The 27564-nt window shown below is 41.4% G+C and overlaps 1 protein-coding gene across 1 annotated transcript; it reads right to left on the bottom strand.

The window, feature by feature from the left end:
• Positions 1–27414, bottom strand: LOC121536638 (actin-related protein 3). The gene is made up of 12 exons (XM_041844047.2): positions 27216–27414; positions 19518–19573; positions 19029–19141; positions 17295–17405; positions 15897–15992; positions 15589–15696; positions 13779–13922; positions 3463–3636; positions 2359–2451; positions 2043–2168; positions 1781–1864; positions 1–1086 (listed from the first exon to the last, which is right to left on the bottom strand). The coding sequence occupies exons 1-12, from the start codon at positions 27257–27259 to the stop codon at positions 991–993; spliced, it is 1245 nt and encodes a 414-aa protein (XP_041699981.1). The 5' UTR covers positions 27260–27414; the 3' UTR covers positions 1–990.
• Positions 27415–27564: the final 150 nt, after the last annotated feature.

Raw genomic sequence — 27564 nt, 5'->3', positions numbered from 1 at the left:
TTAAGAAACAAATCTGAGCCTTTATTGGAATGTTGCGAGGCATTAAATAAACAAATTATTTTTTTATAATTTGGTTTTTAATTTTAAAACAAAGCTTGGCTAACAAATACTGGTCCGACAGTCATTCTCTTTCAATTTGATAGTTATAATTTCATGAATAGTTTTATTTTATTTTCGCTACGATATAGAAGAGGAAATCTGGCATGGTCGAAAGTGAAAGCGAAGGCATGTTAATGTAGAATTAAAGGGAGAATAGCAAGGACAGACAATGGGGGAATGACGAGGGTTTTCTAACTTAAGAAAATACTGCGTATCAAAGCTGCTTTGTGGGTTAAAACAGTCACTTGCTGATCCTGGTATGCAATAAAAACAATCCCCGATTTCCCAAGTTTTGCATATAAAAAACCTTTATGAAATATAAACAAGCTGTTGTTGTGATAAACAAAGTGAAGTGCATTTGAAGCAAAAACATAAAATGAAAGATAAAGAAGACATTAATATGTTCTATAACCTTGGCATGCTCAACAACATCTCAAGTCGTCAGATATTGCCTGGACTCAAGTTCTATAAACATAAATAATGTTTTATGACTTCTGGTTTTATTATTATCAATGTTGTTGTCATCATCATTACATCCACCACCACCATCATTATCATCCTCGTTGAGCTTTCTGCATGTTGCTTGACAGATCCGGAAATTATCTTTTATTGTTTTGGTTTAGAAACCACATTTCCCTCATTTTGGAAAAACAAAAACAAAACAAAAAAAGGAACATTCACAATACATTTTTTCCAGCCGGACTGTTTCTGTTCTTCTCATAAAAAAAAAAATCTGTACCGCCTCTCGTTCTGTACATCCAGAGTGAACAAGCAATCAAAAAGCACAAACTCGCCACCCCTGACCCGCTGTCTCCCCTCCCTTCCCATCCCCTACCCACCCAACCCTACCGACCCCACCCGGTCTAACCATTAGATGTTGGAGGGCCACAGTTAAGACATAACTCCGAACACGGGGTTGTGGCGACAGATGCTGGGGCCAATCTCCTCATAGTCCTTTTTGGTGTGGCATACCTGGTAGAATTCAGGCTAGAAAAGAGAAAGCAATGTGTTGACATTTGACATATTTGAATAAAAAGACAAAAAAGCTAAAAACATAAACAACCTTCGTGTGCGGTTTTGACTCGTTTTTTAATACTAGTTGTTCCTATCGAAACCAGCACCTGGAACTAGACACACTGCCTCACGGGCACATCCTACAGTCCCAGAGTTCCTGTTCTAAAAAGGTGCCAATCAGTTGACTCATCATGAGTAAATACAATGTTGTAACCTCCCGAAACTCACAATGAACATTATCGATGGATGCTCCCGAGTGCGTTATGGGCGTTTCCCTTTTACATTCAAAGAAAATAAGGAATTATTTTGAATTACTTTTTCATTTCAATTGAGTTACAGGGAATCTGGAAGATAGTATGCCCTTACGTAAGCACTAAATGGCAGTAATCATGCTGACAATGCAAATCACTGAAATTCAGCTACTGTGCTGACAGTAACCTTTTAGCACTACTACATTTTTAGGGAGGCAAGTTTTGCAGATGGCATATAAAATTATAAAATTTTCTGAATGACATTTCAAATCATTAAGTTGCTTTACTATGTCCAAGTTAAAGGATTCCTTATCATAGGAAATGTGTGCCATAGAACAACTAATACTCATTTCCACATTTGTAGTTTTAGTACAGCTTTTCCCCACAGAATGGCGCAACAGATTTGTGATACTTACAGTTGAGGCTAACATGGATCCTCCAAACCACACTGCATATCTCTGCATATGATGAGTGATGACTTGCACATCGATTGGTTTGGGCTGAGAAGGCAAAAGCAAACACCACAAATAAAGATCTTACATTTCTTACCAAAAGTGTAGCCGGTAACAAACTCTAAGAATAAAAACGAATTAGAACAGGAGCAGCTCGTGGGGACCACAATTATTAGGATAAAGAGACAACTCTAGTAAGGTCACCATGACTAGGGACTGCTCTCACCTTGAGCTTGCCCCCGCTCAGCTCCTCGCTCATCTTCAGCCTGGCGTCCACCGTCCTCTTCAGGTCCCTCTGCAGGCGCCGGCCAAAGTCCCTGAACATGGTGGAGCCGCCCGACAAGACAATGTTCTGGAGAAGAACACAGTGTGGCTAGTTAAGACACTGGTTAACACATGCCCTAACACACAAAACAGGGTTCAACTCGAGCACACACACACACACACACACAATATTGAAAGGGCAAACCCAAAGTGCTGATTGGATATTAATGGGATGTGGTTTTTAAACCAATATCTATGTAGTTCAGGGATATGATTACCTTGTAAAGAGGACGTCTGACATCAATGGGGCAGTTCTGGATAACCTCGTCCACAACTTCGGAGATGGGCTGGGTGAAGTCAGGATTGGCAAACTAGTGGATTTTGAGGAAGAGTGAAGGGAGAAGAAGAGGGTGAGAGAAAGAGTTTATAAGTGCATACACACACCCATGTTCACAGATAAATATCTTAAAGTGGCAATATGGAACATTTTGGCCGACCCGACCAAATTCACATAGCATTGTGAGTTATAGATCTGTCATTCTACTTGAAAGCAAGTCTAAGAAGCGGTAGATCTGTTCTATGTGCGCTATTTCTATGCTTCCAGTTCTTAAGTTTTGTTTTTGCATCTTTTACTTTGGGTTTTGCACACCAGCTTCAAACAGCTGAAACAATATTTTTGGTTATGGAAAATATATTTCACAGTGGTTTAGATGGTACAATGATTCTCTACACTAAGCTAGCTTATTTTGTCAAACTGAAATTAGGCGAACTATTAGAGTTTTAGCAACCAGGAATTGGCGGAGCGATTTCTGCATAGTGCAACTCTAAAATAACATCTTAACCATTTTAAAGATGTCTTTCTCCATCATTCACTCCAGCCTATGCAGCCCTTAACTGCACAACTCCTCTTCTGCCTGTAGTTTGTGCTAATAGGTAATAATATAATAATAATAATAATAATAATAATAATAATAATAATAATAATAATAATAATAATAATAATATGCCATTTAGCAGACGCTTTTATCCAAAGCGACTTACAGTCATGCGTGCATAATTTTTTTTTTTTGGTGTATGGGTAGTCCCGGGGATCGAACCCACTACCTTGGCGTTACAAGCGCCGTGCTCTACCAGCTGAGCTACAGAGGACCACACTGAAGTAATATGTGCTTCAGTGTAGTAGTACCCTACTTATGATGGTCCTAACCACTCAATTTGAGCTACTCTAACCTATAGACCTGGGGGTCAGAGTTCTGCTAACATTATGCTAATGTAGGATGACACTGAAGAGAACATTTCCCATTCATGGTATGCTAGGTAATTAGCATAGCGCTAACCTCTTGCTATGCAGCCGTATAATTATTCAAGTGCTAACTGCTAACCTCCGGGTGGAAGAAGATCTCAGGGCCGAGGAAGCGCTCGTAGCCCACGTCGACGGTGAACTCCTTCTTGCTGATGTTGTTAATGCCGGTGTACTGCTTGATCCACTTGGAGCCATCCGTGTCGTACTTGCTGAATTCTTTCACTAGGTCCGGACACACGTAGCTGAAGCGCTCCTGGTGTAAAAAGACATGGAAGACAAAGAGTGAGTGGATGCTTAACTACAGTGTAACTGGTTACATTGGATTTGAAATGATACAACTTTAATTTGAGGGTATTTTCATCCATATAGGGTGAACCGTTTAGAAATTCCAGCACTTTTTGTACACTGTCCCCCCATTTTAGGGGACCATAAGTATGGGGACAAATTCACTTATATATGCATTAAAGTAGTCAAAAGTGTATTATTTGGTCCCATATTCCTATTACACAATGATTACATCAAGCTTGTGACTCGACAAACTTGGATGCATTTGCCATTTGTTTTGGTTGTTTCTCAGAAATGAATGGTAAATAATGTATTGTGTCATTCTGGAGTCACTTTTATTGTAAAAAAAGAATAGAATGTTTCTAAACACTTTTACATTTATGTGGATGCTACCATGATTACGGATAGTCCTGAATGAATCGTGAATAATGATCAGTGAGAAAGTTAGACGTACAAATATCATACCCCCAAGACATGCTAACCTCTCACCATTACAATAACAGGGGAGGTTAGCTGTTGTTGATTAAGGACCTGCATGATTTCAGCCCTGTTTAGACTCACATGATTCTGGCCCTAATTACGTTCTAAATAATTTTGTCCAAAAACCCAGGACTCCACTTAATTCTCCATAACACATATTCTGGTAGATATGAATGCAAATGATTGGATAGCTCTTTTCTAAGAGCAAGACCATTGAATACAAATCAAGCTACCAATTGCGGTCAGTTTTCAAGTCTCAGTTGGGTGAAAAGCCTGATAAGTGTTTGTCTCTGGGTGAAAAACAATTATCTTCAACTCTAGGGCCAACAAGGATTTTAGATGAGTCTTCCAATAAACATTTACTGCTTTGGATCAAGAAGGGAAGCAAGGTGAATCACAATGGAGTCTGGTGAAAATGAGCAGCAATTACAAGCATGGGTTTAATGTAAACAACACACCCTAGGAAACACCAGGGGAGTCAAGCTGTCCATCTTGAATTGTAAATGGAACAAACAATCAAAATCAGAACCGCGTCTATGTATCCCACGTTTCAAACGTCTTCACAAAAGACCAGTTTGAATATCAAGTGATGTTGTTCTTTGCGTTAAGGAGGTATGAAACTTTCCGGTGGAATAAGGGTGCCACCTAGTGTTCAAGTCAACACACTACAGACAAGGTGAGAATTTCACATCCTCTTTCAGACATCTTGGTTTAGTAATTTCTTAATTTACATTTCATCAAACATTCTGAGGTGTGCTAGCACTGTTCATATACTCAGTCAACTTCCCAACTTTCACAGCAAACAGTGACCAAATCTTAACTGTGTGAGTAGTGGCTGGTGGCTGATAGAGGATTGCTATTGGGGTGCATACCTTCATTCAGTCACTGAATAAAAAGTGCTGGACAATTTATTTAACCTTTATTTTGACAGGGAGTCAATGCTGAGACCAAGGTCTCTTTTCCAGATCAGCCCTGTATAGCACCACAATACACATAAAAATACAAAAAAACACATTAAACTACACAATCATATAAACAATAAAATACAAGTTATTATACACAACAATACACAAAAAGCAAAACACAATCATAAAAAAGACACATTCTTCAGTAGAAAGGTCACCTAACAACTGTGTGAAATGACCTAGAGGCACCAATTCCTCCAAGAGTAGAGGTAGCTGCACTTTGATAAATAGTATCACCATAATCAACAACAGGTAGAACGGTTGACTGCACAATCTGCTTCCTGCTGACTGGAGAGAGACGAGATCATACAAGCTCAGTTGTACGTTTTATAAACGATAAATCATTGTCAATCCAAATGCCAAGGTATTTGTAGGTATGGACTCGTTCGATTATAGCACCATCCGAGGAGTAATGATGTAATCTATCTGAGACAATCTTACGAGAACTTGAAAACAACATGTATTTCATTTTGCCCGTATAGAGCCCCACAGTGGAGGTGTCATAATACCCATAATCAAACAAGGAAGTGGTTCCAATAGTTTTTCCACCATTCATTTTTCCCCATAGGAAATTTTAGAAACACTTAAAATAAGGGCTGTGTTTCGTGCAGACTTATCCTGGCGTGAAGTTTTGATGACCATGTAAATCTCTCGGACAAGGTGACTTTTCTCAATAAAATGAATGGTGGAAAAAGATTGGAACCATTTCCTAGTTTGACTGCTAGGTTTTATGGGTATTATGACTCGTACTGTGGTACTCTATTAAGTACGATTTTTAAAATCAGTAAGGGGTTCCTGCACAACTGCAAAATCAGACTGTAGCCTTGTCACAGTCAGGTCAACAGTCGGGGCAATTGTGTACATAATAGGATCATCTGCATATAGATTACATCTATCATTTTTAACAGATTGACTATAAATAGTGAAAAGAACAGGTCCTAGTATCGACCCCTGCAGAACACCTTTATGTACTTCAAGAAATTCGGACTTAACCCCATCAATCACAATGGCCTGAGTTCTGTCACTAAGGTAATCATGAAACCATGAACAGGCGTCAGAGCTCAGGCCTATCGAGGACAACTTATTCAATAAAATAGCATGATCAACAGTATCAAAAGCTTTTGACAGGTCCACAAATAAAGCACCACATTTAATTGTAGTGTCTAAGGCATTGCCAAGATCATTAACAACTAAAGTGGTTGCTGTAATAGTGCTATACCCAGGCCTGATTGGTTTACATTCAAAATACATTTCTCAGAAAAAAGAGCAAAGTTGTACATTTACCAAGGATTCACGAATCTTAGCTAGACAAGGAAGCCTTGAAATGGGGTGATAATTATTAAGATCACTACTATCCCCGCCCTTATGAAGTGGCAGCACAACAGCTGATTTCCATACTTTTAGAATATGTTAAATAAAACAATGTTAAATAAAACATTTGGGTTATTGAGAGAAACATTATGGGAGCTGCACACTTAAGCAGACCGGGATCCAATTGGTCGGCCCCTGTGGATTTCTTGTTGTCTATTGCTAGCAAAGCATCCAGGACTTATTTTTCTGTAAATAGCCTAAAAGAAAAGCTTTGACTATCATTTCTCTGATCATTCAGGAAATCCCTCCTATCAGCATACAGCCCAATATCATTGTGAATAGGCTTAGAAGTTCTTTCAAAGATAAATAAAATGGTGATTAAATGCATCAATTATGGCTTTTTTGTTGTTGTAATGAGGCCTGTGTCTGAATTAATTTGTTGTGGCAGAGAGGAGGAAGTAGAACCCTTCAGGGACCGTTTTCCAGAATTTTGCCGTGTTCCCATTACAAACCGAAATAGGTTTTAGCCTTAGTAATTTGTCTTAAACAATGATTCCTCAGTTGCTTAAAAGCTTGCCAGTTGGGGCCTAAGCCTGTGTTCCTGGCCTTGACCCAACCATCATCTCTTTTATGAATGACTTCTGATAATAGTGTACCAGGCATTCGATTTATCTTTAATCGTTAATTCTTTGAAGGGAGCATGATTATCCACAACAGTACTAAAGACATATGCAAAAAGGTTGAAAGCTAAATCAGGTTCAGGGATAGCTAAAATACAATCAAGGGCTCTAAAATAAAGACCATGTAAAAAGCCTGTGTAGTGTATTGACAATATGATGGTGTTAAATGTTGTTTAAATGGAACTGAAAGAAGGTTGATTGTTGCTATCAAGAGGGAAGGTTTTAGCGTGACGTCACATATGACAGACAGGAAGTGGGTTGTAAGATACGGGGATTGAACAGTAGAGGGAGCCATTCAACTCTTGGAAGGCTATATAAAGGGGGGAAGAACGGTGGGGAGTTAGAAAGCATTAAGATTCATTTGGGACTGCTTCTCCGGATCGCCGCGGTGTCTGTACTTACGCTGTAACCTCGTGGTATTAATAAAATTCTCTACAACACGATACAGCCTAAGGGATTCTTTGATCGACAGCAATACCCACCAGCATTCGACACGATACCACACCTGTTAACTGAAGTTTTTAAAGTTTCTCTTTGTGATGACACAAGGCTTACATTTTTGTATTCACACATCTCAAACACAAACAATGGGGCAATGGTCACTAATATCTTGGGTGAAGACACCTGTAGAAACATATTTCTCTGGTGTATTCGTTAAAATAAGATCAATCAGAGTTGACTTTGAAGAATCTTTAGGGTTGGGCCATGTAAGCTTAGTCACCAGCTGGGTTAGGTTTTGATCATTACACATGTCTTTTACACATGTCCCAATAATAATTTAGGTCACCCAGGATAATAACTTCTGATTTAGTAAAATAAGACAAACTAGTTAACTCCTCGAGTGCATAAAGGTTAGCCGAGAGAGGACGGTAGAACCCTATGACAGTTATGGATACATTTTTCCCCAAACAAAGGCTTAAAGATGGTAGTTCAAATTTTTTGGCAAGGAAAATGGATTTCAAAAAAGGAACAGATAATTTATTTTTAATAAGAATGGCCACACCACCACCTCCACCCTGTTTATCAGCTCTGAACACATTATAACTCTCAATATTAATATCAGGTTCCAGAATGTCCCCAGAGATTCAAGTTTCAGTCAATACCAGAATGTCCAGATTCGTCTGCATAGCCCAGAACTTGATGTAATCCAGTTTAGGAAGTAAGCTCCTAATGTTCAGATGCATCAACCCAAGTCCTTTACGATTTTTAAAGTCACACAGAGTCTCCAACTCAAACAAGCTACCTTCAATAGGCGGTTGCAGGCCCTGTCTGATAGTTGATATTGACATAGTTGGTATGGCATAGGACAATAGACAAGCAGCTTGGTGAGAAGGCAACAACTGTTGGCGCAATTATTAGAAAATGGAAGAAGTTCAAGATGACGGTCAATCACACTCGGTCTGGGGCTCCATGCAAGATCTCACCTCGTGGGGCATCAATTATCATGAGGAAGGTGAGGGATCAGCCCAGAACTACACGGCAGGACCTGGTCAATGACCTGAAGAGAGCTGGGACCACAGTCTCAAAGAAAACCATTAGTAACACACTACGCCGTCATGGATTAAAATCCTGCAGCGCACGCAAGGTCCCCCTGCTCAAGCCAGCGCATGTCCAGGCCCGTCTGAAGTTTGCCAATGACCATCTGGATGATCCAGAGGAGGAATGGGAGAAGGTCATGTGGTCTGATGAGACAAAAATAGAGCTTTTTGGTCTAAACTCCACTCGCCGTGTTTGGAGGAAGAAGAAGGATGAGTACAACCCCAAGAACACCATCCCAACCGTGAAGCATGGAGGTGGAAACATCATTCTTTGGGGATGCTTTTCTGCAAAGGGGACAGGACGACTGCACCGTATTGAGGGGAGGATGGATGGGGCCATGTTTCGCGAGATCTTGCCCAACAACCTCCTTCCCTCAGTAAGAGCATTGAAGATGGGTCGTGGCTGGGTCTTCCAGCATGAAAACGACCCAAAACACACAGCCAGGGCAACTAAGGAGTGGCTCCGTAAGAAGCATCTCAAGGTCCTGGAGTGGCCTAGCCAGTCTCCAGACCTGAACCCAATAGAAAATCTTTGGAGGGAGCTGAAAGTCCGTATTGCCCAGCGACAGCCCCGAAACATGAAGGATCTGGAGAAGGTCTGTATGGAGGAGTGGGCCAAAATCCCTGCTGCAGTGTGTGCAAACCTGGTCAAGACCTACAGGAAACGTATGATCTCTGTAAATGCAAACAAAGGTTTCTGTACCAAATATTAAGTTCTGCTTTTCTGATGTATCAAATACTTACGTCATGCAATAAAATGCAAATTAATTACTTAAAAATCATACAATGTGATTTTCTGGATTTTCCGTCTCTCACAGTTGAAGTGTACCTATGATAAAAATTACAGACCTCTACATGCTTTGTAAGTAGGAAAACCTGCAAAATCGGCAGTGTATCAAATACTTGTTCTCCCCACTGTATATAATAACTATAGAATTAGAATAATCATTATATTTCCATGATTGAAACAGTTCACACAAGTGTTTTGCTCTCAATTGCAAGTCAAATTGCAATTGCAACATTTGGTTAAAAATAAGGTCTAGATTGTTTGCCCATATCCTGCAGCCCTACGTGGCAGTGTAGAAATGATCTCAAATGAGTGCTGAAATGCAGAAAGTGCTTTAAATTATTTTGGGTTGAAGTTCAATTGAACAATCAGAATGGAGAAAGACCCATTGAAATCATTTAAAATGTATGCGTTGCCACCCTAGGTTCACGCACTACTCATAAAGCAAATGTTGAATTTTTATTATTCAAAAACATAAGATACCGTCAAATACCATCCAATTATTATTTTTTAAATACCGTGATATTATATTTTTGCCATATCGCCCAGCCCTAGAATGGCAAAAAAATTTGCATGGAACTGCCCCATTAGGTATATCCCTATTAGTAATAGAGGAAAGAGTAGAAATTTGAATTACTTTTCCAAAGTTGGCATCATAGGCCCCGAGTAACCAATGATGGAATGTTATAAACTGACTTACATGGGCTTTGGTTGCTATAGTGCATAGGTCACTAACAGGCGGACCGCGGTCCGGATCCGGACCCAGAAGCCGTCCCATACGGACCCGGACCAAAACAAAAGATTATGAATTAAAACCTGACGGGGCGCTTCTATTTTAATATGCACAGCTTTTGTAGTCTTTACGGTACTCGTTTTGTGAATGAGGAAACTCACCGACCAATTGCATGTGAGTTAAGCGATCCCACGTGATACCACTCAGCCAATGAAGTCTTTGCATTCCTGGCGGTAAACATTGGGACTCTACAGTGCAGACAGATGAGAGTTTTAGAGGCAAGTTACCAAGGAAAAGAAAGTCGGATTAAAAAGATAGCGATATATGTAGAAAACAAAGGGAGCGAAAACAGACGAATGAGACGGAGAAAGGGAACGAAACAGACGAGTGAGAAACAGACGAATGAGACGGAGAAAGGGAGAGATACAGACGAGTGTGCCGGAGAAAGCTGAGGAAAATACGAGTGAGACGGAGAAAGTTGACGAAAATATGAGTGAGACGGAGAAAGGGAGCGAAACAGACGAGTGAGGCAGAAAAAGGGTAACAGTTAGAGAAAATAAGGAACAAATGGCACTCTCCAAAAAAAGAAAAGTGGACAATGAAAACAGAGCATTTAATCCAGAATGGACAGACTCCACCAGGATCCTGAGCAACACATTCACTGCCCAACAACGTGCTCTTGAGTGTTCCCTCAGAGTTTCTTGGATTTTGGGTAAACACAAAAAGCCATTTACAGATGGAGGGGTTGTCAAAGAATGCATGAGTGCAGTAGCTGAAACACTACTTGAGGGAAAACAAAAAAATGAGCTTTGTGATAAAATAAAGCAAATTCCCATGTCAGCATCATCTGCCACAAAGAAAAGTGAAATATTAACTCAGGATGTGCTAACCCAGCTAGATGAAGCCATGCATAAGGCACCATGTGTAGGCTTAGCTGTGGATGAGTCCACTGACATATGTGACAATGCTCAGCTGTTAGTGTTTGCCAGGTTTTTCAACACAGCCCAGAAAACATTCTGTGAAGACATGTTAGGTGTCACTCCCCTTCAGACCAGTACAAGAGGAGAGGATCTCTACCTGGCCATTAAGGAGATGTTAACAAAAAGAGGAATAGAGCCAAAACAAGTGGTTTCAATAACCACAGATGGAGCCCCTTCTATGATAGGGAAAGAAAAAGGAGCTGTAGCAAGACTGAAAGGGGACAATCCTGAGCTTTTATCTTACCATTGCATCATTCATCAATCTGTCCTCTGTGCCTCCCTGTCAGATGAGCATGCTGAGGTGATGAATACAATGATGAAAATGATAAATTTTCTCAGGGCATCCTCTTCCTACCAGCATCGCATGCTTAGGGAATTCCTCAGAGAAGTTGATGCCAATGCTGATGATCTTTTGCTGCACAACAATGTGAGATGGCTCAGCAAAGGCAGGGTGCTAGAGCGCTTTTGGTCCATCAGGAGCGAATTAGCATCTTTTTTTGGCAGAGCTAAGCAGTCAGAAGGCAACACAGTTTTCTCTTTTTTAGAAAATGAGAAATGGATGGATAATGTGGCCTTTTGGTTGACATCACGTCACATCTGAATGAACTGAATTTGAGGCTACAGGGCAAGGACAATTCAATTTGTGAACTGATGACAGCTGTTCGCTCCTTTCAGAGGAAACTTGAAGTGTTCAAGGAAGACCTGCAGGGAGACTGTGTACACTTCCCAGCAGTGCAGGAACAGGTTCAGGGACAGAGAGATTTGTCTTCTTTTGTTGATTTTATTGATAAGCTGATTGTAAACTTCAGCAACCGTTTTGACAGCTTCAGCTTTGGAGAGCAGCTCACCATGTTCATTCAGAACCCATTTCTGATCACAGATGTCAGGGGGTTCTCAAAGGAAGTCACACAGCACTTTAAATGGGTAAATGCTGGGTCTCTCCAGATGCAATTGGTTGATCTCCAAGCAGATGTGGCCCTGAAAGAGCAGTTTGTAAGAACTGACCCTTCCACTTTCTGGTTCCAAATGGTCCCTGAGACTGCTTTCCCGGGTCTGAGGAAAGTAGCCCTATACATCTTGACCATGTTTGGCTCCACATACAACTGCGAGGCAGCTTTCTCCACAATGAACATAATTAAAACTAAATATCGTTCCAGGCTCACCAATGAGCACCTTCACATGTGTATGAGAATGGCCCTGACTCCATTCAAGCCCAGGTTTAAAATTCTGGCAAGACAGGCTAAAGCTCAATTCTCTCACTGAGCAAAAACATGGTGGAGTGGGATATGAAACTATATATAAAACTGTTCAATTGTTAAGATCTGTTGAGATTTATTATTTGTAAAATTGGTTGAGACTGTTGAGTCAAGATGTGAAACAGAAAAGGGGAAATTCAAACTTTTCCTCCCTTTATATTATTTTTCTGAAGTTAAGCACTTTTTTTTGAAAATGCACAATTTTCACATTTTATTTATTTTCTCTTATTTTGACATGCAGCCCTAGTTTTATTTAGTTAATTAATGAGAGCACATTGTACATATCTACAGTCATACATATATGTTCAGTAGGGCTGCCCCTCTTAGTCGATTAGTCGACTAATCGGTCGTTTTGGTCTTAGTCGACTAAGATTTCTTTAGTCGATAAGTCATTTTTATGCTTATTCATGCTTAATTACTCATTTCCAAGTAACTTATGAGAACATTTCTGGTGAACACGAGATTTAAAGTGGTGCTTTTGCAGGATTAATTTCGGAGAAACTCAGTTTTACAGATGGTTAATTAACTACATTTATATTGCGCTTTTCTAGTCTTGCACAGCTCTGTCGATTAAATCAACTAATCGATTAGTCGACAAACTCATATAAGTGTTAGTCGACTAAGAATTTCTTTAGTCGAGGACAACCCTAATGTTCAGTTCTATGTTTCGTGATAATAAATATTGTCAACAAGTTTTTGAATTGTACTGAATTAATTTGATTAGACGGTCAGTTATTGATTACATTCAGAACTACTAGGCTACTTAAATATATATACCACTAAATTGTTAGACATTATGATCTTCTGGACCTTTGCTTCAAAACATTTTCTCTAACTGGACCTTTTTTAAATTTTGTTGAATACCCCTGCTATAGTGCATCAGCCCAAGCCATCTACATGATTTGAAAACCAATAATGGGAGTAGTAGACTAGTTGATGGAGAAAGACAAAACAGTGAGACTTCTGCCAGAGTGGTCGGTCCAGGACCAGAGTGACAGGTATTGTGATGCAGAAGTGTGACTTACATGGAACTTTCTACTTGTTGTAATCAAGCCAAACTAGTATGCTAATGCCATGTAGAATGTGTTGTAAATCGCACCCCGAAACTGTTCTTGTGAAAGCGAAACATATAGTATTTTGTTGGCCTAGGGAACTGCAACAGGGTATGTAATTCCTGTGTGAAAATGCCCTAAGACAACACAGGATCATTTCAATTTGAATTCAACATTCTGGAAAGACTTGCCTCAGAGAACCAGGGATTCAGTTAGGGTTGAGAATTTGGTCTAGGATTGGCTCCTTGACTATACTATGAACCAATACAGTGGTTAGTAATAGGAGTGGAGTGGTGGATGATGGGAAATGTAGTTCGCTGCGACCTACCTTGACTGCCTTGGCTGTCTCCAGGGACTGCTCTGGGGGGATGCCCACCTCCCGCTCCCTCAGAAGCTGCTGGGTGAAGTAGGTGATGTCACGACCCGCGATGGGAATGTGCTTTATACAGCTGCCGATGACGTAGCCCTCAGCCTATAGCAACACAAAGACAGATGAGTCAGAGTTCACAATGTTCACAGCATATAAGAATAAATAGGTCAAAGTAGATGCATATGTTTAAATTACTCTAATGCCTGATTTACACTATTGTGCCGAACTAAACCTTACTGCTTGGATATTTTCTTTTCACATTGTCCTTTACAGCATGGTTTCCAGCAAATATGGAGGATGTGTAACAAGGCCAGCCCAGTACAGCTTAATTTGTCTTGGCTCAATGTGGCTCAGTAGTGTGAAAAAGGTATCAGGGAATATACTGTATAACTGACTATACTTTTACCAAACTTGAATGACCCTGAATAGGCATATATTTCTTTCATGTACAGTACCAGTCAAAAGTTTGGAACCACCTACTCAATGTGTGCAAAGCTGTAATCAAGGCAGAGGGTGGCTACTTTGAAGAATCTCAAATATAAAATATATTTTGATTTGTTTAACACTTTTTTGGTTACTACATGATTACATATGTGTTATTTCATAGTTTTGATGTCTTCACTATTATTCTACAATGTAGAAAATAGCAAAAATAAAGAAAGCCCTTGAATGAGTAGGTGTGTCCAAACTTTTGACTGGTAGTGTACGGGTTACATGCTCACATCCTGAATTCTCCTTCAGTTTAATGTTTGGCTGACTTTCTGTATGTTAAGCAGTGGCTTGTACATCCTGCAGGGCAGTTTAAAACCAAAATGCAGGACCTCTATACCAGGCGGTGTCAGAAGAAGGCCCTTAAAATTATAGCCATAGACTGTTCTCTCTGCTACCGCACGGCAAGCGGTACCGGAGCACCAAGTCTAGGTCCAAAAGGCTTCTTAACAGCTTCTACCCCCAATCCATAAGACTCCTGTACAGTTAATCAAATGGCTACCCGGACTATTTGCATTGTCCCTCCCCCCCACCCACCCCCTCTTTTACGCTGCTGCCAATCTCTCTTTATTATGTATGCATAGTCACTTTAACTCTACCTTCATGTACATATTACCTCAATTACCTCGACTAACATTGACCGGTACCCCCTGTATATAGGCTCACTACTGTTATTTTATTGCTATTTTTTTACTTATCTATTTTTTACTCAACACTTATTTTTCTTAAAACTGCATTGTTGGTTAAGGGCTTGTAAAAAAGCATATCATTGCAAGGTCTACACCTGTTGTATTCGGCGCATGTAACATATAAAATTTGATTTGAGAAATGATCATTGCACAACTTGTGTTCTTGCCAGGCAATTCCTCCTTGACCTAAGTCTGTGTGTCAAAAGTATACAGTGGCCTACTTTCATACTTTCCTCTCCATCATCTGCACTGATTGAAAATAAATGGACAAGAGAAAACATACCCACAATAGGAATCTTTTCTCTGGCTTTTACCAATCCAGTCTTTTTTAAGATCAGTTCAGAAAATGCGAAAGGAGACAAGCAAATGAAGCCACTGAAAAGTATTGAACCTCAACATGAACGATTAGAGGTCTGGCCAAAGGAGCCTTTCACTATGACCAGAGTTGTGTTCAGTATGGCACACAGTATCAAAACACTTTGTAATAGAACACACAAATCAGTTCAGATTGTATACTCTGTGTGTAATAGATCTGTATTTTCTGTCAAGTGTGAGAAGGCTGTCCTTAGGTCAGCTGATGTGTCACTCACCACAGGGATAACGTGGGTGACTCCGTCTCCACTGTCGATGACCGTCCCCGTCAGTGTCCTCTCCCCTACCTGTCTGGATGTCCAGGAGGCCGCCAGTGCCAGGACAGCCTTGGGGATAGAGAAAACAACATCAATGTGACACCATTGTAAAACAACTCTGCGATGTCATTGACGACATCCTTTACCACAACATTAAACAGCAGCGGGCAGAGGCAGTTATGGAGTCTGTGTTTTATACAGTTTAACAGCATATCGGCTGTGTGTGTGTGCTAGATGAAATTGTGTTCCCAGAGATGATGAAGCTTTACCTGCACTGCGATGTAGAGCCCTGGGACGTTGAAGGACTCAAACATGATCTCTGCTGTGTACTCTCTATTCTCTGGTGTGTTCAGAGGAGGCTCTGTCTGCAAGAGGACAACACAGTAGTGGGAGTTAGACTCCCACACACAGACACACTCTAATCAGGTTTATTAACAACCACATGGACACTCAATTAGGGCTGGCAAAATTACTGTACAACCGATGGTTATGACCATTTCATTATTTTATTTTTGTGTGTGGAACGAACAGCTGATTGAAGACCGGACGGCCGGGCATTCGTGCGGTAGAGTCCGTTTCAGCGGTAACATGGACTCTTAACAACGTAATGAAACTTTGTTGCTCCTTGCTGAAACAAGCAAGGTCTTGTAGCAAACAAATCTTCAGTTGCCTAGGCAACGCCCCCCTCCCTACAGCAGCAGGACACAGAAATAGAATGAATAGGATATGCTTGGAAACCCTGGCAATTTCACTGGTAAACTCATGGGTACACTCACAACGGCTGCCTGGTATTGTGATGCAATAATTTCCATGGTAATGTAGAAAGTTCATTCAAATGATGTTAACTGATGTGGCTCATGTAAGTTGAATCAACAAATCACAGCACATATTGATGGGTACACTTCCTGCTTTGCTCCTATAGACGGGTTGGTTGACAATGTCACAAATTATGCGCGCGCATCGGTGATGCAGAAGTCCACCCATTATGCCATCATTGACTTGAATGAGGACGCCCGTTCTATTCATTCCATTTATATGGCAGCACATAGTCAGGAGCAGAGGAGACAATGTTTGTGCAATTGAAACAGGTATTACGGTGACCACGGTCATTTGGCTGGTAAATAACCGTCATCCGAAATTCCATGACCGTCACCTCAATTACAGGTAAAAGTTAAGATAGGGTTAAGTTAAAATATCCTATTTCAAAACAAAAAAAATCCCATCCTATTTAAGAAAGTCAACTTTGTGTTAATGGATCACAAACACTGGCTTTAATGCTACCCATTTCACAGAGAATTAGATAAAGCTCATTATGAAAAAAAAAAAATTATGCACTCACTAACTGTAAGTTGCTCTGGATAAGAGAGTCTGTTAAATGACTAAAATGTAAAAATGTAAAGATTTTGGCCGACTGTTTTAACCATTTCGTTTCAGTTCCCTTCACCCGATATAGTCGTACTTCCTCAAGTGTCTTGACATTTATGACATCACTTTTTAATCCAGAGGTGCACAACTCAGGCCCTTGAGTTTCACAGTACAGCTGGTTTTTGTTTCTCCCATGAAGTTGGAAAGAGAGCCTACCCTCTTTGTGCCAAGTGTGCCCTCTATCCATCGACATGGTTTCTTCCTATTCCATACATTTCCCATTTGGCCCATGGGCCTCTTACCAACAGGAAGTAGTGGTCCTCAGGCTCTGCCCTCAGGTACTTGAAGATGACCTGCTCCATGAACCTCTCCATTAGGTCCCAGTCCTCCACGATGCCGTGACGGATGGGCCACTGGTGGGCGAGAGGTCAAAGGTCAGTCACACTGGCAAACATAAAGGCTAGTAAATGACTAAGTGACACTAAGTACACCAACATACACCTTAGTGCATGGTTGAATGACACTTCAAGTACACCAACTTACATTTAGGACATGACCTAGTGACACACCAAGTACACTGAACAAAAATACAAAAGCAACATGTAGTTGTGTTGGTCCCATGTTTCATGAGCTGAAATAAAAGATCTCAGAAATGTTCCATACGCACAAAAAGCTTATTTCTCTCAAATGTTGTGCACAAATTTGTTTACATCCCTTTTAGTGAGCATTTCTCATTTGCCAACATAATCCATCCACCTGACAGGTGTGGCATATCAAGAAGATGATTAAACAGCATGATCATTACACAGGTGCACCTTGTGCTGGAGAAAATAAAAGGACACTCTAAAATGTGCAGTTTTGTCACAACGCCACCGATGTCTCAAGTTTTGAGCGAGTGTGAAATTGGCATGCTGACTGCAGAAATGTCCACCAGAGCTTTTGCCAAAAAATTTAATGTTCATTTCTCTACCATAAGCCGCCTCCAACGTTGTTTTAGAGAATTTGGCAGTACGTCCAACCGGCCTCAGAACCGCAGACCACGTGTCTGGCATCGTGTGGGCATGCGGTTTGCTGATGTGAACAGAGTGCCCCATGGTGGCGGTGGGGTTATACTATGGGGAGGCATAAGCTACGGACAACGAACACAAGTGCATTTTATCTATGGCAATTTGAATGCACAGAGATACCGTGACGAGATCCTGAGGCCCATTGTCATGCCATTCATCCGCCTCCATCACCTCATGTTTCAGCATGATAATGCATGGCCCCATGTCGCAACGATCTGTACAAAATTCCTGATAGCTGAAAATGTCCCAGTTCTTCCATGGCCTGCATACTCACCAAACATGTTTCCACCAATATCCAGCAACTTCGCACAGCCATTGAATAGGAGTGGGACAACATTCCACAGGCCACAATCAACAGCCTGATCAACTCTATGCAAATGTTATGTGTCATGCTGCATGTTGCAAATGGTAGTCACACCAGATACGGACTGATTTTCTGATTCGCGCCCCTACTTTAAAAAAAAAGTATCTGTGACCAACAGTTGCATATCTGTATTCCCAGTCATGTGAAATCCATAGATTAGGGCCTAATGAATTTATTTCAATTGACTGTAACTTACATGAACTTTAACTCAGTAAAATCTTTGAAATTGTTGCGTTATATTTGTATTGTTCAGTATACAATAACATACATTTAGTAAGCCTACATATTTAGTACATGGCTGTTGACAGATGCCTCTCTGGTGAAGTATACTGGTTTCCGTATTGCCTTGGAATGGGAATCTTTGAAATGCACAGTACGCGAGTTATCACCACAACGTGTAGGCCACATGACACAACGTGTAGGCCACATGACAACTTCCAATTGGTGGGTTTGTGCATTGTATTGGTCACATAAAAATTACTCTTCCAGGCTGTCATATTTTGCTGTCATGTTTGGCATTGGGTAGGTTTGTTTGTGGTTTATGTGAGTTTTGATATACTGTATTGGTTGGTCCTGTTGCCTTTTCAAGTCAACAGGTTGTGTACCTTTGTGGCGTAATTGGGCTTGTCTATCCCCTCGTCTCCGATGAAGAAGTCCAGGTCGTCCACCCCCTTGACCGTCCTTGATCCAACCTTGGCCGACTCTTTGATTGCAATACCTGGGAGGGAGAGAGAGCAAGAGCGCGCGAGAGGGAAAAAGAGAGAGAGAGAAAAAGAGAGAGAGAGCCAGAGAGAGAATCGATTAGACTAAGGCTGTGTTTGATGAAAGATCTTTGTTAGGGATACCGTGTGTTCTCTAAATAAGACACTAATTCAGTCAAACACCAAGTGCAAGAGTGAACTATGCCCTCACTGTTCACTATCCTGCCTTGTATTCCCAAAGCATGGCCCCAAAGGGTTCCTCTTTGAAACCATGTTAGCTCTCTGCTTGACCACCTTTAAAATGACTTTGGTCTAGGCAGCACAACATTTAAAAAAATCAACAGGTAGGCCTACCCTTTATGTGAGGCGCATCGTCTGGACAGATATACTCACATGATGGAACAATGAACTGTGGCTCTGTGTTCCCTGCATACCCCAGCTTAGTGTATCTGGAAGACAGAAGGTAGCTACACCATTAGATTTAACAGCCATGGTAGACTTAAGACATGCTCACTGTGCACATTTATTTTGTATTGGTGCCAGTTTGTAAAGATGCCTAGACTATATTTTGGTTAGCTTCTGTGATTTTGATCAATACAACCCCTGTTCTTCCATGGATCAGAGCCAACAACTGTAGCTCGACTCTGAATAGCCTACCCTTCAATAGGAAGAGTGTAAAAGGGCATTTGGAATCTAAGGGGCTATTCATACATTTCCCAAAATCCAACACATGTATAAATCTTAGCATAGCATCATCCTACAACTGGTCTGAGTGCCAGCAGTGTTGCATTTGAAGTTCACTTGCAGTAGGCTAAAGCCTTCCGCAGAGCGATAATGAAGCCTAGAGTGCTCAGCCCAAACAATGACAGAAACTTTCAAAATCATTAAAAATGGGGATATTAGTCTTTGAAAGTTGGAAGTCGGCAGAAATCTCTGTGAAAACTTGGGGTGGGCAATTAGGCTAGCATGGCACAGACTTTCTACACATACCTGGAAACCTATCTAATGGTCTTTTGTTGTGGTCAAAACAATTTCTCACGTATAGACATAACCCTTGGAGCATAACCTAGCTTAAATACTACATCAAAGACTTAAATACTAGTAAATGTCATGGGCCTTTCTATAATCCTTTGTGTAGTGGCATTTTGATAGGCACATGCTAGCCAGATGTGGGCGGCTGTGGCTCTGTTCTCCCATCGTTTCCTGGACAGGGCCCGTGGGACTGATAGATGACACTGTTGAAGAGTGCCAAAGCACTGTGGGCATCAAAGACTACAGTAGGCTAGTAACTCCTAGTCATAACAGTGCAGTCTTTCAGTTCATGTACTTAGGAGGAGGCAGTAGCAGTCTCTAAAGTGCATGACCCAAAAATAAGGATATATCGTAGTTGATACACATACTAGCTAAGGATATAGTAGGGCTGTACCCGACAAAAAAATTATATTGGTCGACCGACAGTCGTACTGTTCTTTCGACCAATCGATTGGTCGAAATGTTTAAACTTTATTTTTCATATATAGACAGACAAACCCTATGTGTATGAATAAAATCAACTACATACAGTGAGGGAAAAAAGTATTTGATCCCTTGCTGATTTTGTACGTTTGCCCACTGACAAAGACATGATCAGTCTATAATTTTAATGGTAGATTTATTTGAACAGTGAGAGTCAGAATAACAACAAAAACATCCAGAAAAACGCATGTCAGAAATGTTATAAATTGATTTGCATTTTAATGAGGGAAATAAGTATTTGACACCTCTGCAAAACATGACTTAGTACTTGGTGGCAAAACCCTTGTTGGCAATCACAGAGGTCAGACGTTTCTTGTAGTTGGCCACCAGGTTTGCACACATCTCAGAAGGGATTTTGTCCCACTCCTCTTTGCAGATCTTCTCCAAGTCATTAAGGTTTCGAGGCTGACGTTTGGCAACTCGAACCTTCAGCTCCCTCCACAGATTTTCTATGGGTTTAAGGTCTGGAGACTGGCTAGGCCACTCCAGGACCTTAATGTGCTTCTTCTTGAGCCACTCCTTTGTTGCCTTGGCCGTGTGTTTTGGGTCATTGTCATGCTGGAATACTAATCTAATAATCTTAGGTTCTCACCCAAGATTTGACGGTACATGGCCCCGTCCATCGTCCCTTTGATGCGGTGAAGTAGTCCTGTCCCCTTAGCAGAAAAACACCCCCAAAGCATAATGTTTCCATCTCCATGTTTGACGGTGGGGATGGTGTTCTTGGGGTCATAGGCAGCATTCCTCCTCCTCCAAACACGGCGAGTTGAGTTGATGCCAAAGAGCTCCATTTTGGTCTCATCTGACCACAACACTTTCACCCAGTTCTCCTCTGAATCATTCAGATGTTCAGTGGCAAACTTCAGACGGCCCTGTATATGTGCTTTCTTGAGCAGGGGGACCTTGCGGGCGCTGCAGGATTTCAGTCCTTCACGGCGTAGTGTGTTACCAATTGTTTTCTTGGTGACTATGGTCCCAGCTGCCATGAGATCATTGACAAGATCCTCCTGTGTAGTTCTGGGCTGATTCCTCACCGTTCTCATGATCATTGCAACTCCACGAGGTGAGATCTTGCATGGAGCCCCAGGCCGAGGGACATTGACAGGTCTTTTGTGTTTCTTCCATTTGCGAATAATCGCACCAACTGTTGTCATCTTCTCACCAAGCTGCTTGGCGATGGTCTTGTAGCCCATTCCAGCCTTGTGTAGGTCTACAATCTTGTCCCTGACATCCTTGGAGAGCTCTTTGGTCTTGGTCATGGTGGAGAGTTTGGAATCTGATTGATTGATTGCTTCTGTGGACAGGTGTCTTTTATACAGATAACAAGGTGAGATTAGGAGCATTCCCTTTAAGAGTGTGCTCCTAATCTCAGCTCGTTACCTGTATAAAAGACACCTGGGAGCCAGAAATCTTTCTGATTGAGAGGGGGTCAAATACTTATTTCCCTCATTAAAATGCAAATCAATTTATAAGATTTTTGACATGCGTTTTTCTGGATTTTGTTGTTGTTATTCTGTCTCTCACTGTTCAAATAAACCTACCATTAAAATTATAGACTGATCATTTCTTTGTTAGTGGGCAAACGTACAAAATCAGCAGGGGATCAAATACCTTTTTCCCTCACTGTACGTACTGAGCTTGTTTGATGCTTTAAGCACACTGTTTGATTAAATAATAAAAACACACAAATGACTCAAGAAAGAGCCCGATGTTCACATTGTGTTTAAAAGAATGACAGCGAGTGCCTGTATGACTGGCACACGTTGTCTCGCTCTCCTCCCTACTGTAGCGCAAAGGCAGCACAGCACAGCAAGTGTTTATTGCGCTGTCAGTGCTGATGCTGCAACATCATTTAAGCCATTTAGTTTCTTACTTGTTTCTGACTGAAACGTTCCGTTAACGAAATCCCTAATTTGTTTTGGAAAAACATAGCCTATTCCCTCAACCCTTGCTCTCTTTACGTGAAACATGTAAGCAGAGCATGCACGTGACCAATAGGGCTTGACCTATAGCCTATCATAATCACATCAATAAATTGGTTATCTGACAGCAAAATGGATGCGGCGGACGTAAAAAATAAACTCGAAATGGTCAAATGTTTCCTGGTTACTCAGGAGGGAAAGGGGAAGTCATCTGTGGAAGACATTTAACTTAGTTGTGGGAACTACTGGAGATCAATAAAAAGGAGGGTATAGGAGCAAGCCTTGCGTGAGTATTATGTGTGCCAAGCAGTTGCTGTTAGATTACAATATTTTTCTTTTTTCTAACCATTTGGAACAGTGTAAACACTAAATAAATAAGTGTACCAGAGAGTCTGTTCTAACGAAAAAACTAAAAATATAAAGCCTTTAATACAGCATACTTAAAACAGTTGTATGCATTCGTGAATTGCGGTTTATTTATTCAAAAGTTCCCTTCGTTATTTAATTGTAAAACTAAAATGCTTGATTGCATTTCAAAGCATGAATGTGATGTGTGATGGCATGAACAAATGAATGATTGATACAGTAGCCTATATATTGAAATATAGGCCTAAATAACTTACGGTATTAAGACTAAACAGGACGCGCTCTTAGGCCTACAGCTCAATGGTGGTTATACAAGGCTACTATACAAAGCCTACTAATGATAACGACATTACATATTATTATAATGATGATCATAATAATAATTGTAATAAGAACAATAAGAAGGAGATCAAGAAAAAGGACGTTCTAGAAGCGAGAGCTGCGTGCAGATGCTGTTAGATTACAATATAATTTTTCTGCCTGTTTGGAACAGTGAAAACAACACTAAATTAATTATGTAATACCAGTCTGGTCTAACAAAAAACAATTGTAAAGCCTTTATTACAGCATAGCAATGCAAATAGTCCAGGAAGCCATTTGATTAGCTGTTCAGGATTCTTATGACTTGGGGGTAGAAGCTGTTAAGAAGGCTTTTGGACCTAGACTTGGCGCTCCGGTACCGCTTGCCGTGCGGTAGCAGAGAGCCTGACAATTTTTAGGGCCTTCCTCTGACACCGCCTGGTATAGATGTACTGGATGCCAGGAAGCTTGGCCCCAGTGATGTACTGGGCCATACACACTACCCTCTGTAGTGCCTTGCGGTCGGAGGCCAAGCAGTTGCCATACCAGGCAGTGATGCAACCAGTCAGGATGCTCTCGATGGTGCAGCTGTAGAATGTTTTGAGGATCTGAGGACCCATGCCAAATATTTTCAGTCTCCTGAGGGGGAATAGGCTTTGTCATGCCCTCTTCACGAATGTCTTGGTGTGTTTGGACCATGAAAGTTTGTTGGTGATGTGGACTCCAAGGAACTTGAAGCTCTCAACCTAATCCACTACAGCCCCGTCGATGAGAATGGGGGCGTGCTCGGTCCTCCTTTTCCTGTAGTCCACAATCATCTCCTTTGTCTTGATCACATTGAGGAAGAGGTTGTTATCCTGGCACCACATGGCCAGGTCTCTGACCTCCTCCCTATAGGCTGTCTCATCATTGTGGGTGATCAGGCCTACCACTGTTGTGTCGTCGGCAAACTTAATGATGGTGTTGGAGTCATGCCTGGCCATGCAGTCATAGGTGAACAGGGAGTACAGGAGTGCACTGAGCACGCTCCCCTGAGGGGCCCCCGTGTTGAGGGTCAGCGTGGCAGATGTGTTATTACCTACCCTTACCACCTGTGGGCGGCCCATCAGGAAGTCCAGGATCCAGTTGCAGAGGGAGGTGTTTAGTCCCAGGGTCCTTAGCTTAGTGATGAGCTTTGAGGGCACTATGGTGTTGAACGCTGAGCTGTAGTCAATGAATAGCATTCTCACGTAGGTGTTCCTTTTGTCCAGGTGGGAAAGGGCAGTGTGGAGTGCAATAGAGATTGCATCATCTGTGGATCTGTTGGGGCGGTATAGTGGGTCTTGGGTTGATGTGAGCCATGACCAGCCTTTCAAAGCACTTCATGGCTACAGACGTGAGTGCTACGGGTCGGTAGTCATTTAGGCATGTTACCTTGGTGTTCTTGGGCACAGGGACTACGGTGGTCTGCTTGAAACATGTTGGTCTTACAGACTCAGTTAGGGACAGGTTGAAAATGTCAGTGAAGACACTTGCCAGTTGGTCAGTGCATGCTCGGAGTACGCGTTCCGGTAATCCGGCCTTGTGAATGTTGACCTGTTTAAAGGTCTTACTCACATCGGTTACGGAGTGCGTGATCACACAGTCGTCCGGAACAGCTGATACTCTCATGCATGCTTCAGTGTTGCTTGCCTAGGAGCGAGCATAGAAGTAATTTAGCTCGTTTGGTAGGATCGTGTCACTTGGCACCTCGTGGCTGTGCTTCCCTTTGTAGTCTGTAATAGTTTGCAAGCCCTGCCACATCCAACGAGCGTCAGAGCCGGTGTAGTACGATTCAATCTTAGTCCTGTATTGACGTTTTGCCTGTTTGTTGGTTCGTTGGAGGGCATAGCGGGATTTCTTATAAGCGTCTGGGTTAGAGTCCCGCTCCTTGAAAGCGGCCGCTCTACCCTTTAGCTCAGTGCAGATGTTACCTGTAATCCAAGGCTTCTGGTTGGGGTATGTACGTACGGTCACTGTGGGGACGACGTCATCAATGCACTTATTGATGAAGCCAGTGACTGATCTGGTGTACTCCTCAATGCCATCGGAAGAAACCCGGAACATATTCAAGTCTGTGCTAGCAAAACAGTCTTGTAGCTTAGCATCTGCGTCATGTGACCACTTCTTTATTGACCAAGTCACTGGTGATTCCTGCTTTAGTTTTTGCTTGTAAGCAGGAATCAGGAGGATAGAATTATGGGTGCGAGGGAGAGCTTTGTACGTGTCTCTTGTGTGGCGTAAAGGTGATCTAGAGTTTTTTCCCCCTCTGGTTGTACATTTAACATGCTGGTAGAAATTAGTTAATTAGGTTTCACATCACTCCGAACACAACTGTTAAAAAGGAGTGGACAAACTAGCCCTACGATAACTCTGCTGTTCCATTTCATTGTTGAGTTCTAAGAATAGCGTCCCACTTGTGCTTGAGATAAACGGATGTTGAGTTCAGTTCACACATTTTGGCTGTCTGAGTGTGACTCATGAGCTGTGTGGTGGTGTACTTGACTCAACTTCTGCTGGTCTCGTACTTCAGCATCTTGGCCTTCTCAGCATTTTCAAACATCTGCTCCACAAAGGAGTTAGCCTCATTCTCCATCCTCAGCTGTAGTTTCCTGTCCTCTTCCCCAGCGAGGACCAGATGCACTAGCCTAACTAATAGCCCAAAGAGAGGGGGGAAGCTAAGTGGAGAGGTATGCAGGGCAACATACGGAGTGACGAGTTCAAGTCTTTACATGCAAACGCTGCAGCACAGCTGCATCTTAGTTAGGCAATAACCCCAACTATAGTATTAAACCTAAATCCCTGTCATTTCAAATAATCTACGTCTAGGTCAAGGCTATTCCAAATGCACACATTAGATATTGCTCCTCAGATTAAATCATATACATTGATAGACAATAAGTAGGCCTATCAATGAATAAAAGTAACCGATACAGAGAATTGCACTAGCAATAATTATTCAAAGACTGAGGAATGCACAAAAACATTATTGTGTTACTGAATAAGATTCACCAAAGTGATGATTTGCTAAAACAAGTTAACTAGAATGTTGTTGTGTATTGCACAGTTCAATAATGACAGATTAGCCTAGGCCCAACTGTTTTTAATTCACTGGCTTTGAATAGATATTGGGACGTGCAATCAATATATTGGCATCCAAAAATATTTACAGATCATAAAAAAAGGATGGGCATAAATCAGAAGTATGCACAATCAATGCAAATCAATCCAATGTGAAAATCCCCGTGCTTATCTATGGAATCGAATCAGTCTTTGTTATTCTGAAAAATTATTAATGTGTAGTTTCATTTGAGATAGTTTAGGATCAGACAACGGCTAAAGTGAAGAAATTAGAGAAGTTTGCTAATCAAAAAAACATGTTCAGATGCCGAAAACGACCATATATGGACTAAAAAGCGTGAATGAGGAAGTCGACAATATAGGAAGTGGCTCTGCGCGTGCTCAAAGTCAGGGATGACTAGAAGTGAGCACTGTAAAATTACTTATGAACTGCATAGCTAGTAGTTACCATTACAAACGTATACATTACAATAAACATGCAAAGCCCATTTATACTGTCCACTCAAAGTAAGCCAGAAATGTAACACAGTTATATTAGAACCCCTGCAATGAGTTAGTCAAATTTTTTGTATTGAAAAAGCCTTAACGACAGAAGAACATTCTGATGTCAAGCAAATAGCAGGCTTAGTTATAGCCATCTAGCTAACGTTAGCCAACACAGCAAAAATTCATGTTTTAGTCAATTATTATGAAACAGCAGTGCAATAACGACCTAACAAAACAATTAAAACACGTTAGTTTCGCAATGAATGGGCATGAAAGGTTACATTGATTATATTTAACAAGCTAGCTAGCACGAACACCCAGTTGCTGACAGCGATGGGCTCTGTCGGTGACACCCAAAATATCGATGCTCTGTCTGTACGGCGGTCTAGTTTGAATAGCTTACCCTGTACCACAGTCGACAACACACGCCGGTAATCGTCCTGCCATCTCGTGTACTTCTGGTAATCACAAATGTTTGTTTTGAATCGATTGCTGTCTGTGTCGGGTGGAGGATCTTGTAAACCGTCCACAGGCGTACGGAATCCAGAACCCGCACAGTACAGTTTCTACTTCCGCACTCAATCTCGGGCAGGCAGGGTCGTCACTAGTTAGCACAGCCACAAAGTCATAATCTCCGCCTGTTTCTACAATTTCTCATTATAAAATCAGATGTTAAACCTAACCTTAACCACACTGCTAACATTATGCCTAACCCTATCCTTAAATTAAAAACAAAAAGCTAATTTTTGTTT

The sequence above is a fragment of the Coregonus clupeaformis genome, chromosome 23, assembly GCF_020615455.1.
Source record: "Coregonus clupeaformis isolate EN_2021a chromosome 23, ASM2061545v1, whole genome shotgun sequence".
In the NCBI taxonomy this organism is placed as follows: domain Eukaryota; kingdom Metazoa; phylum Chordata; class Actinopteri; order Salmoniformes; family Salmonidae; genus Coregonus; species Coregonus clupeaformis.
The sequence above is the reverse complement of the archived record's forward strand: the minus strand, read 5'-3'. Positions and strand labels throughout refer to the sequence as shown.

Excerpts from the sequence above, each read along its gene's own strand:
- LOC121536638 (XM_041844047.2), bottom strand. The coding sequence starts at position 27,259 with ATGGCAGGACGATTACCGGCGTGTGTTGTCGACTGTGGTACAGG. Across the intron at positions 19,142-19,517 it reads ACAGTTCATTGTTCCATCAT|GTATTGCAATCAAAGAGTCG; the intron begins GTGAGTATATCT and ends TCTCCCTCCCAG. Across the intron at positions 1,865-2,042 it reads TGAGCGGGGGCAAGCTCAAG|CCCAAACCAATCGATGTGCA; the intron begins GTGAGAGCAGTC and ends TTGCCTTCTCAG.